General features: G+C 37.1%; 1 protein-coding gene across 10 annotated transcripts in view; it reads right to left on the minus strand.

The window, feature by feature from the left end:
• LOC126254530 (C-Jun-amino-terminal kinase-interacting protein 4) overlaps positions 1-13,923 on the minus strand; it is a 263,338-nt gene that overhangs the window by 74,373 nt on the left and 175,042 nt on the right. For all 10 annotated transcript variants that reach the window (XM_049955327.1, XM_049955319.1, XM_049955323.1 and 7 more), the window contains one exon: positions 319-432. In XM_049955327.1, coding sequence (XP_049811284.1) covers positions 319-432 — 114 coding nt within the window. The remainder of the gene's footprint in view (positions 1-318; positions 433-13,923) is intronic.

A 13,923-nucleotide genomic window follows, 5' to 3' on the forward strand; every position in this document is an offset into this window, starting at 1 on the left:
CTTCAATAAGTAGATGCCATACATTATATTACGGAAAAGTTGCAACAATTAACATACACAGCAGGTTCAATAAGTTTCGGAACTAATTTTTTGTATGAGGAATAAGTGGCAATATTGCTCAAGCAAATTTGAAATTTATTAGACTGAAGTTTGCTGTGCTAATGTCTTTTTCTCTCCTTTTTGTGTGCAGCTGTTGGAAACTTTTTTAAAAGTATTTCTTAGTTGCAAAACTTATGAAACCTACTGTGTATACAACTTAATTTTTAGTGTTTAAAACACTGGTAAGTCTTATGACAAATATTCAAGGATTCTACGTACTTTCTGATAATGGTACAGAGATGATCACGCCATTGCCAGTACCAATCCATAACCGACTAGATGAAATAAGTAGAGCAGTGATGCGGACGAATGAGAATCCTAATTTTCCAGTACCTAGGTGGAAAAAAAGTCAAAACATTATGAAATGAACATTTTTTAAAAAAATATTACTGATTCAGAAGAATGACATCACAAATCATCTGAATTAGCTGCTTCTTATTTCAACAATCAGAAAGAGTACAGATAAGACAAAATTGAACATGTCTGATCTAATTATTCCTTTGTAATCTACAGAGAAGTACTACATGTAAGGCTTTCTGGCTTCTGAAAGCAGATTTTTTTGTGTTGTCCCAAGGTTTTATATATATGTTTCTATTGATATTGTTCAGAATTATATCACTACTACTGTCTGTAAGTGACATATTATTTAAGAAAAACAATTAGTTGATGCCACTTCAACAATATTGTGAGCTACCCATGATAAAATTCAAGGTACCTCTCTGTTTCCAGGAAATAAATTTTACATATTTTACTCAGTAAAAAAATTATCTGAACAAATTCAGCTTATTTGCTACTGAATTAAACTAAATAAAACTTCCTCCTCCCCCTTAGTTAATAATGCAGTGAAGGTAAATTAGTATTACTCACAAATATTGTGGCAAATTTTCATGCTTACGACATCACTGGCAAACAATGTTACTTCTACTTCACTACCAAGGCAAATGTTAGTCTTTTGATAATTATCAAATGCGAAACACAAAGAAATGGAAGTTTTAATAGTTACACGAAGGATTTTCCTTTTACAACAAGATGAAATGTTAAACCTGCATTTTCTGGCCACAATGCATGCCATTAAGCATTCACAAAATGAAACATATGGAGCTAGAGCCCTAACCATTTCAGTGTTAGTATTCGCAGTAAAAATTATGTTCAAAACTAGCTTTACTGCAGCAGTGTATACATTTCTTTCAGCAGCAGACAATTGGATATGAAAATTTTAACAATATATTGCAATTTCTCTTTTTTAAGTCACATCGTTCCAAAGTTTAGTTTCTTTGAATCCAGATAATAATGTCTCTTAAGGAAGTAGGACTGGTAGGGTTGTTCAGGACTGTGGCCAAGAATGTGTCAATTGTGTAGAAAGTACCTCTCCCCCTCCCCCTTCCATCATCTTGCAGCCACAGTGGCTCGAGACAGTGGTCATGCAAGTGCAAGTTGTGCTTCTGTGAATGTGTGCATGTTTCCTGTTTCGGAAGAAGGCCTTTTGGCAGAAAGCTAAAATCTAAAGCAGTCTTTTCTTTGAGCATGTCTGCAACTCAACATCTTCTCTGTATGGTACATAGAAATCTATCCTTTTTCATAATATTGTTGTTATTCCATCCTGGACTTTCCACTGTTTGGGGACTGATGACCTCAGATGTTAAGTCCCATAGTGGTAAGAGCCATCTGAACCACTGTTTGTTTTTTTTCTGAACATTAAATATATTATGTCTGGCAGCATGTGTTGCCTGGTGCCCTGACAAACTTTGACGTTCAAGATAATTAATTTCTTTTTTTGTCCGAATTTATTCAGTTTGTTGATGCATCAAAGTCCATTGGCATAGAAGGGAAATAATCCACCAAAGTCCAAACATTAATTCCCACTATGGGGTTATAAAAAAACAATATGTATAAATGGTCCTATTACAGCTCATTGGCTGACAGCAACAAAATACAACACAGTATAACAAAGGCCATCCAAAACTTCTAATACCTAAATGTTAAATTTCAATTCAATACTGTCAATGTATATAGTTCTTCGAACTGCAATAACCTAACAAAAATCCAGTCACTGCGAAAAGTTTTAGAGGGGCCCAGCTAACTACAAATAAATATACATAACTAAAATTATCTTTTGTTTCTTGTAAGTTCCTTGTACTTCACAATTAGTGGCTCATTGAGGAAAGTTTGAATTTGAGTGTGGTGGCCCAGGAAAACCTACATGCCATTACCCCTAAACTAAATTAAAATAGAAATGACCACTGATTTATAAAGTGAGCATAAAAATGTTGTGCCCATAAAGTTCCTATGAATATAAAGAGACAGCAGAGAAACATTACAAAAATGTTTTAAGTTGAGCTTTTGAAGCATGGATTCATTTTCCTAAATGGATGGCACAGGAACAGCCATCATATGACAATGAAAAGTTAACGAACACATCATTCAGAACATGGAGCAAGTAAAATTGATCAGAGGTAACAGAAACTTGTTAATAAAAATATTGGTGGTCATTGGTTTCATTTAAATCTTTCTGCATAAAATGAAATTTGAAAAATAAGTTAACAAAAACAAACACTTAAGAACTCGAACATACTTTATTTTTCAAATAACGTACCAAGTAGATTTCTTTAGTGGCAAATAAGTAATAAATGGATTACCCTGCCATTTTGCAACTTAATGAAACCTACTTCCCAATGATCTAATCATCCACAACAAATTTCAACCTACACACCTCCTCACTGTTGGCCGAAATAGATGACTGTCATGAAGACACTGTAATCTCCAATTTATTTAACATAACATTTCATGGGAGAAAATCCCCACTGTAAGCTATTCATGCCAGTAGTAGTACACATAGACACACGTACATGCGAAGAGTGAATAAATTCTTTATAGGAATGATGAGTTTACCAGATATTGTGATCTGTTTCACTGTTGCATGGAAAGACCTATCATAGCAGAGACAAAAACTACAACCTGGTCATCTATGGAGGTGGCAGTACCCGATGGGCAGCAAAAAACCAGCTGCCGTAGCACCTGAGAGAAGCGAAGCTAACAGAATATTATACAAATCCTGAGTGAACTTGGCCACAATTAGTGCTTAATTTGTATGAAGTTAGAGTGAAATGTATTACTGTAAGTGGGTAAAAGCATTGTTGAATTTGACCTAATTAGAAGTTGGAAGTTGTATATCGTCTGAGCCCTAGAAGAAATGGATAAAGCAAAAGGCAAACTTCTGTAGCCTCTTTGCTGTAATGTATTGCAAACTACAATGCTTCGTATATCCTGAGATTAAGTGGGTAGCACATGATCTGAGTAATTTGTGAAGTTTAATTTTGGGATGAATTTTTGTGTAGTCCGATAGTGTTTTAAGTAGAAAAGTTATTTGGTAGGTTAAAAATGGCACCTTGGATTAGAAATCATACAGGTCAAATGATTTTGTACGACGTCTACAAGGCAATGGCAATAGGTAGAAGTGGGAATAGAATTTTTATATTGCTCAGAAAGTGACACCTCAGCTGTAAGTGAAATAAGTAATAAATGTGGGTTTAAAAAGTAGACAGCAAACCTGGACAGAGTGTCACTGAATTCTTAATCAATGTGGACTATCCATTATATTCTGAGCTCATTCTGATAGTTTGATTGGGAATATAAGAAAAAAGTCTTTAATGTTATTACCCTTCACACCTATATAGGATAAGATAAAGAACAGAACTAAATTTGCCCACTATAATATGGTTCAATTAAAAAGGAAACAAGAATGTGGAAAGATAAGCTGGAATATCCAAGTATTTGTTTTTATACGTAAAAAAAGTATTTATTAATGAAATGCAAGGTAACGATTCATAAAAATTTAATCTATTTTCAAGAGTCTCCTGAAATATGTCACGTTCTTATAGCCATATAATTTCATTTAAATATTAGTACAACTTCTATGAAAAGAGTAGTCAGATGAATTTCGTTTTTATTAAACTGAGAGGCTTTAGTTTAAAAATCTGTTCTGTACAGAAAAGTGAAGTTAGATGAGGATCACTTGCATGATAAGTTGATGAAAAAAGTACATTGAATTGAAATATTGTTACCAATCAACACAATACAATCCCTGACGTGTATGTATGCACATATAAATAAGTGACCCATGTACACCGATGATTTAAAAATAAAAGTAGTCTTTCATAACTGACTTGTTTATGACATTTATCCATGAGGTATTACAACTGTAGTGATATGGTGGTATACCAAGCAGACACTTGCTGACTAAGTTCACAGAGCTTAGGCCCCACAATTTGTTGGGTAAGTGAGTTGCACTAAAAAAAATAATATATAGAGAACTCAACTTATTGCGGCAAGAAGGTGTTAGTTGACAGCAAATAGTGTGTTATTAAATTCATGGTTGCCACGTCAAACTGCCCCATTTGTATAGACTCCCATATGGCATAGTACATGTAACCCTTATTGTACACTGTAGTTATATTTTTGTAATTAAATGTTTCAGTGGAGACTGTTAAGCATTTAATTTTAAAATTAAGTAATAACTACACTATGTGATCATAAGTATCCGGACACCTGGGTGAAAATGACTTACAAGTTTGTGGCGCCCACCATCGGTAATGCTGGAATTCAATGTGGTGGTGGCCCACCCTTACCCTTGATGACACCTTCCACTCTCGCAGGCATACGTTCAATCAGGTGTTGGAAGGTTTCTTGGGGAACGGCAGCCCATTCTTCATGGAGTGCTGCACTGAGGACAGGTATCAATGTCGGTTGGTGAGGACTGGCATGAAGTCGGCATTCCAAAGGTGTTCTAAAGGATTCAGGTCAGGACTCTGTGCAAGCCAGTCCAGTAGAGATGATGTTGTTGTGAAATCATTCCACCAGAGGTCATGCATTATGAACGGGTAGTCGATCGTGCTGAAAGATGCAATCGCCATCCCTGAATTGCTCTTAAACAGTGGGAAGCAAGAAGGTGCTTAAAACATCAATGTAGGCCTGTGCTGTGATAATGCCAAGCAAAACATCAAGGGGCGCAAGACCCCTTCATTATAAACACAACCACACCATAACACCACCACCACTGAATTTTATTGCTGGCAAATGTCATTCACCGGGCATTCGCCATACCCACACCCTGCCATCAGATCGCCACATTGTGTACTGTGATTTGTCACTCCACACAACATTTTTCCACTGTTCAATCGTTCAATGTTTATGCACCCTACACCAAACGAGGCACCATTTGGCATTTACCAGCGTGATGTGTGGTTTATGAGCAGCTGCTCGACCATGAAATCCAAGTTTTCACATCTCCCGCCTAGCTGTCGCAGTACTTGCAGTGGATCTTGATGCAGTTTGGAATTCCTGTGTGATGTCTGGATAGATGTCTGCCTATTACACATTACAACCATCTTCAAGTGACGGCGGTCCCTGTCGTCAACAGATGAAGTCGGCTTGTATGCTTTTGTGCTGTACGTGTCCATTCACGTTTCCTTTCACTATTACATTGGAAACAGTGGATCTAGGGATGTTTAGGAGTATGGAAATCCCGCGTACAGATGTACGACACTAGTGACAGCCAATCATCTGACCACATTCAAAGTCCATGAGTTTCGCAGAGTGCCCCATTTGCTCTCCCACGATGTCTAATGACTACTGATACCACTGATATGGACTACCTGGCAGTAAGTGGCAGCACAATGCACCTAATATGACAAATGTGTTTTTGGGTGTGTCCGGATACTTTTGATGTTATCTACAAACTGTATGTCTACCTTTTAATTTTTGAGGTTGAACCTACAAAAATGACTTCCACAACTTCCAATATACAAAAGTGTATCCTCAATATTAGAGAGAGAGAGAGAGAGAGAGAGAGAGAGAGAGAGAGAGTGGGGGGGGGGGTGGGGGGAGAGAGAGAGAGAGAGAGAGAGAGAGAGAGTAAAAAACAGTCTACAATAATGAATACACAGATGCGTCTATAACAAGCCACACTACTATATAACAATGTGAAAAGGTGTCCAGATTGTAGTGATCTACTGCATCCCAAAATGGTATTTCATTTTTGAAGCTGTCGTGGATGGACAGTATTTGACAAAAACTCAATCTCCCTACAGGTTTGTAAAGCTTTCAAACACCACAAAGCAAACTACAAAGACACTCATTTGTAATGCAAGATGCACATACTTATATCATTTTAAAAGTATCATACATAAACAACTGCTAAAAGTCCAAATGGTTATTCTAAATAAAAAGCAACATATATAGTTTCTTTTTAAATCATGAGTGACAAGTGATACTGAAAGGCTGTTAACACTGAATTTAGGAAGCTAAATTGTTACACTAAACAAGAAAGGGCACTTAAAAAAAAGAATGAGGGAATAAACTATAAATGTGCTTACTACCTCCAGGAAACACTGCTACGCAAGTGCACAGAGCAATGTTGCGACATCCAGAGGAAGCATAGAACAATACAACCAGACATTAGCACTAGTTGAGAAAAGTCAGCCTTGTATAATTTTTGCATTTTACTGATACTCAAATATTATCATATAGGTAAGTCTGTACTTGACAAATTTTGTGAATTTAGTTTTCTGTATTATTTTCTATAACATTTGCATTGTCTAAAGTGAAAGCAATAATGAAGTAATTAAACAGAAATTACTAGGAATAAGCTAATAAGAAGAACACTGCCATATGTGTGCTTTAATCTTACATTCTCGCAGCATGAATGCATTGATATTACAATGAGGTCCTAATGATAGAAGCACTGAATTCTAAAAGTCAAAATTAAAATGGAAATAAAGATACAGTAGTATGATGATGTTTTACTTGTGTTAGTACTTTACAATATAAAATGTGAGACAATGCCTCATGAGTTCAACAGTATTATAGTATTCCATTCTGTAATTAGGTTAATTTTGTGGGGAGCTACCTTTTGAATGTTTCATTACACAAGCTTATACAATAAAATCAGTTTAGGGTTATGTCCTATTTTATATTACAATCCTGCATTAATGATACAAATAAATGACAATTCAACTGGGAAATTCTCAAGAGAGGTCGGGCATAATCTAAACTTAAACCCCATTTATTTTTATAAACTTCATGATAATGTATGTTAGAACTGAGTTTGTACAATGTACTTAAAGCTCATTATGTACTGTGACAGCTCATTATGTACTGCAACTAGTGCATACTACTCATTCCAGAAAAGTGTACATCAGATGCAGTGTTCAACTCTGTCCTCTAATGACAAAATAAATTTACTGGTTGTTGTTTTCACTAACAAAACCCACCTTCCCAATTTATCCTGTCAATAGTTAGCACCATCATGTAACAGCAGAATACTGGTTGAATTTATTTATCATTTTGGTTTTGTTCCATTTTCATTAACGAGGGATCTGATGTGACCTTTTTGTGTAAGACTTGTTGCCTTGAACCAGTTTCTACAAACTAACAAACTTGCTCTTTCTCCAACCAGTGAAGCGGTTCGCTCAGCCAAGTATAGCATGACTTACAGTCTAAAACAGAATCCATAACAATCCAATGTTGTATTTTTGATGAACACAAAGCAATGACTAAAATTATAGAACGGAGATTTCGAACAATAATTTCTATTTCCACTTACTCATTACTCACTGGTTTTAAAAGCTCTGTTTTGGTTTTTTTGGTATCTTCTGTACTGATAATGACATTTTTGAGGAAAATGAACTTCCAGTTCTTCACCACTCTGACAAAATAACTGTGTCTGTCCTCTATTCTTAGTAATGGCACAGATTGCCACAGAAGGAAAATAAAATAAGATTCAGTGTTACTATCTTTTATTATACAGTTAACCTTTTTTGGTTCCAGTGTTACACTTCTTGTGGCATCAAGTGCTCTACTAGTTGTGATCACTTACACATGCCTGGAGGTTTTGGTTTTTTTAGTGAAGGAAACAGTTTTGTTGCAAATGTTTTGTTATTTCTATTGCTGCAAAGTTTTGTTGCAAATATTTTGTTATTCCTATTGCTGAAAAGTTTTTATATCTTTCAAAGTAGCCACTGGATGAAGGATTGGATTTAAAGAGCATGTCTTTAAGTCAAACACATTTTTCTGTACATATCTGGCATCTCCTCACCACTGCATACTGTACATCATGAAGAGAAAACAGAGTCTTTTCATTTCTCAGAATGTTGCTCCAAAATTTACTAAAAAGCTCCTCACAAAGTGTCTTTCTGTACTGGATGTGTGTAAAATGTCAACTGCCTTGTCTTCCTGGCACTGCTTGCAAAATATAAAACTATTTACTATTCATTCCTTCCAACTTCAACTGTTATTGGACAAAATCATATTAGAGATGGAACAACTGGCTCTGTCAATAGTCCTTTCTTCTCCTATCTGTCACAGCAACTGTCAGTTTTTCACTTTTTGCACTACAAATACGATTTGCTCTATGTGCTCACCATAAAAAACTACCTCTTACATTGCATGCTAATATTATCACACCAGTGTCTCTCAGGAAAGCACATACATCATATTTCTTCATTTTAATTTCATTTTGTATTGCTGCAGACATGACAGCTCTTTTGTTTCACACAGCTCCTGTCAAATTCTTCAGCAATTCATGTACCAAAATCGTATTTGTGCACAATCTAGCTACAAATGCATGCTAACCTGTTCCATCAAAATTCTCCCAACAGCAACATTGAGTTCATCACCACTTACTTCACGGTATTCACCACTTCTGTCACAATTTCCCAAATAATCATCATCAATTGGCTTACTGACAAATTCTTCACCTGCTAGATGACATGTGAAAGCTAGACTTGTCAGTCACATTGAGATGTTTCATAACTTCACTCAATAATGGTCAGTTTCAATGGAAATGCTGTCTGCTGGTTGGCGGTCTGCAATCACTGGACTGTAGCAACGAAAGTAATGTGTTCACATTAGAATTTCAATATTATTTAGTGGAATTTTTCACAAACAGTGATTAAACAATGGGCTACAAGGTGGCACCAAATCAATGAGATATTAGTGTCATGAAGAGAAGATGTCAGCCATGGAAGTTCTACAACAAACTCAGTAAGCCTTAGCACTGGTATTGGAAAATTATGAACTGCAGAGAGGGGGAGAAGTACACGCTCCGAAACAGCTAGTAACTTAGAAAAATGTTTGTGGTCTGCATCTGTAAATATACATATTATTTTATCTCATTCTGGAAATTTATCAAAGAACAAAGTAGAATTTCCTTCACGCTTCAGAGATGCACTTGTCCTCTTGCAAGTCCTCAGCCACTGGTTCACTGAGTTTATATTCCTTCCTCATCCTACTTAGTGAGTATTTTTCTGTTCTGTAACAAACTTTTTATTACTTTTCCCAGTGTAACAAGACATTCAGCATGTCTCATTTTATTAGTCATTATTATCCTATACTTTTCATTTTCAGTTGAACTACGATTGCATTTTCTCACCAATATGAAAATTGTCAAACATTTTTTAAGAACTTTTACTTTCTCTCATTCTGAACAACCATATTATATTCTGTTGGTCTGGGTTTTAAATTTCAATGATATCAAAATCCATTATCTTTATTAATTTATTATAAGTAACAAACAAAAACAGACTCCTGTAGAGACTATACAATTTTCATTTTGGGTATAGAACTTAATTTTTATATTAAAACAAGAATGTAAGTTTAGGAGGCAAGGGGTGCTTCAGCCTTGATTGTTACTTGGCTGATTCCACTGTTCCACTGAAAAGGTTTGCAGTTGCTTATGTGTTGTGGATTACAGGGTAGCTTCGTATATTGGCCTTATGACTGGGGACTCCTTCTGAGGGTGCTACCATTTCGACAGGGACTTGATGCGATATCTTAAACCATTTGTGAGATGGGACAGATGTCTGAATGGTTCACTCCGCACTTGTGGAGACCAGTATACTGTACACATGCATTTTTTGTGATTAGAAATGGATATGGATTTTCTCCCAAGTTGGAAGAGAGGTTCACTATGTTAGTAATGTGTGATCTGGCAGGCATCAAAAGTGAACTCACAGTGGCTTCTATTTTTCACTGTGAACTATCCGGGTTTAATGTAGTGGGTTGTTTGATTTTGAAATATCACAAAATATCTGCAACTACTGTTGAAAGGTTAGGCAATTCACATGGGGGTAATGTGCGATGCAAAGGACTGCAGCCGGTGACTGGCTCATTACACTGCGTGAACAGCAGAGCAAGCATGCCAGCTGTTATGCAGACCTTCTCAAACAATCTCCAAGAAAAGCACATTTTTTTAATTGTATGTGTTTTCAGTAATTCGGTCCACATTGTTATTGTTGTCTTGTTCTAGTTTGATGCAGTTCTGTACACCTATCCCCCCCTCCCCCCCCAGTAACTATTCCTTGATGTTTCTGGATGTGTCCTTTCAACTTGCCCCTTCCATTAGTCAATTCGCTGAACTGTTCGTCAGTTACACAATCTATTGAATAAATCTCCAGTATTTTTCTTATTAAAATTTCTATTCATCTCTTGTCACACTACAAGGTGCTAGCCAAAATTTTCGGGACTGGTGCTGCCATCTGTTGAAAACCTTACCTTTGGACTAATGGTCACCATCACCCTCAAAGTAGTTCCCATAGGCACGTACACACCAGTCCCAGCGCTTCCGCCACTGGTCAAACATTCTCTGGAAGTCCTGTTCTTGAGGGTGTTTATCACCACCAGCGATGCTTCTTGAATCCTCACTAAAGTGTCAAACGGACAGCCTTTCAACTTGAGTTTCAGTTTTGGGAATAGTGCGAAGTTGCAAGGTGCCAAATCTGATGAGTATGGTGGGTGGGGTACGACCGCCATGTTGTTTTTTGCCAAAAAGGTCTTTGTGAGCAAGGACGCGTGACAGGGTGCATTGTTGTGATGCAGCAGCCAGTTCCCTTGATGCCAAAGTTCGGGCCATCATCGCCGTGCATTTTCACGGAGCCATCGCAAAACGCCACAGTAGTACGCGGAATTCACTGTTTGGTTGGGTAGGACGAATTCTTTGTGCACAGTTCCCTTGGTAACAAAGAAAACGATGATCTTGCTTTTCACTTTGCTCTTCACCTGTCTCGCTTTTTTGGGTCTTGGAGAACCCTGGCTCTTCCACTGGGACAATTGTTGCTTTATCCCCCAAACACTTGAACTATTGCAAGGATCTCCATAGCACTTCTCCAAAGATTCACACAGAATTTGACACACACGCGCCGTTCTGTTTGCGGATTCATCGTAAAATCACCACACACCAAACGCAGAGTATTGTGGAAATCACTGTGGACATGCAACACGTCCTCCCAGTTGAATGGCCACTCTGCACACTAACTCATCAGATATGCAGCTCTCGCCACCTAGCGGTGCAAAGATCTACTACTCCTACTTTCCAGATGGCGGCACCAGTCCTGAAAATTTCGGATTCCACCTCGTATTTATCACACAGCTTTGACTTCCATATAAGGTCACACTCCTGACAAATACTTTCTGAAAAGCTTCCTAATACTTAAAACATATATTCCATATAAACGTATTTCTCTTTTTTACAAAAGCTGTTCTTGTTACTGTAATTTGTATTTTATACCCTCTTCATTTCTACTCCTATCCACTAACTTGCTACCCCAAATGACAAAACATCTATTACTTTTTAATGTCCAATTTCCTAATCTAATTCCTTCAGAATTATCAGATTGAATTTTATTGAGCTCCATCACTCATATATACATTAATCTTATACCATATTTTCAAGACACTAATAATTCCATTTATATGAGTTTCAAAGTCCTTTACCACCTGTGACAGAAGTACATGGTTATCAGTACACCCCAAAGTTTTCATTCCACTCTCCCTGAATTTTAATTCTTTATTCCAGATTTCTTCTTGGTTTCCTTTACTACTACTTGCTGCATGTAAAAACTGGATAATGTGGGAGTTCAGCAGCAACCCATCTCACTCCCTATTCAATACTATCATATCGTCCCTGACTTTTGCAACTGTATTCTGCTTTCTGTATAAAGTGTATGTAAGCTTCACTCCCTGCATTTTATTACTGATGCCTCCAGAATTTAAAATAGTGTATTTGTCTTTCTTCAGCCTACCTTCATAGACTTCGAAAATTTTTCAGAACCCAAATCAGTCTTTCTCCATGTAGGCTTTTACCAGTTATCCCATTATTCTGCAGATATCTGTGCTATTACCTTGCAGCCAAGACTTATTAAACTGATGGTTGGTAGAACTCATACCAGTCGGTACCTTCCTCGCTACTGTACAAGAATTATAGCACTCTCTTCCTGTCTGAGGATATTATGCCTGTCTCTCATCTCTGTGTAGGGAACTGCTAAATAAAATTTCTGAATTATACGGTGTCTCAGCTTTGTTAATGACAGATGTCATTTAATCGCCATGAAATATACATTCTGGGTAAATAAAGTTGTACGATACTTGAAGTTAAAATACTTTCTAATTGTTCCCACACATTTTCTGGTGCCAAATCAGGGAACAAGCAACATGGATGAGGACTTTTTGAACCTATAGGGCAGCTACAACAGTTCAAGAGGACTCCCACATCAATTCTGAGTGACTACAAGGAGGAATTTCTTCATGCATAACATACAGTGCATGCTCCCATCTCAGTCATCTACATATTGTGGCCTTCAGCTTATTTTCATCTAGCTTACTGCTTGTAAACTAGCTGATCGAATAATATTTAAATAGTGTGTAGAAGACTGATTTGATTACATAACAAGTGCATAGCATAAATTTTCTTTCCAAGTTAAAATATAAACAAGGAGCAAAGCATTCCAACACTACACACGTCACTACTCAAATACATTTTTTTGATGACTCCACGCCCAAAAAGGAGATAGAATATATTAGCAGTTGTTTGCAGAAACTTTGGCCAGTCTAATGACCTTGGATGACACTATCCATGACTTACTTGATGACACAGAATACAAAGCTCATGTCTTACATGTGAAGACTATACAAACTATGAAGCACGTGAATTGAAGGCCAAATATAATACTGAGGGAAGACATCCAGTTGCCATGACTGGCAGGATGACTTCGGGGGGTTTTTCACACAGTTCTGTAGTCACAGTGTTCAACCACCACTGATCAAGTCAGAGCCATTTTCCAGTGACAGTGAGGAACAGACACATTTTTTGGGAATAGTTTGAATCCTCTGTTGATGCAGACCCAAACTTGTCAACTGTCGCCAAACATATATTTACCTGTACAGGGAATTCAAGTGTTTGGTACAAGGCATTGCTGCAACTGCAGCTGCTTATGAACAAACCAAGAAAATTTTATATGCACATTATGGTGATACAAACAGAATTATCCAGGCACATCTTGACTATCTGGGAGATGTCACCCCTGTAACATCTGACTCTCCAGAATCCCTTAACAGTTATTGAACACAATAAGTGCATTCAAGCTCTACAGGCACTAGGAGAGAATGTAGGGACTTACTAGCCATGTTTTAATTCCAAAAATACTTCATACTTTCTTGCACGACATATTTAGATGCTGAATAATTAAATAATTGTCAGAAGGGAACATCCTTTAACTGATGAAATTCCTGTCAGAAGAGGAAGAAGGGGCACTGACAGATTGAAAGATTTGTGGGGAAAGTTGCAGATTAACATTGTACCATATACAGTGGCCCTCAACGTTCAACCTAAGTCAGAATGTGCAGCATGCAAGCCCGTACAGAAGGTAGACGTCTTTTGTGCATTTTGTGAACACCTTGGTCACGGGGACAAGACAGCAAGAACGTGAAGGTTATTCATGTGAGCCTCAAGAGTTTGAGATGTAGCAATAGGTGCTTTCTTTGCCTCAACCAGGG

Source organism: Schistocerca nitens, chromosome 1, assembly GCF_023898315.1.
Source record: "Schistocerca nitens isolate TAMUIC-IGC-003100 chromosome 1, iqSchNite1.1, whole genome shotgun sequence".
NCBI lineage: Eukaryota > Metazoa > Arthropoda > Insecta > Orthoptera > Acrididae > Schistocerca > Schistocerca nitens.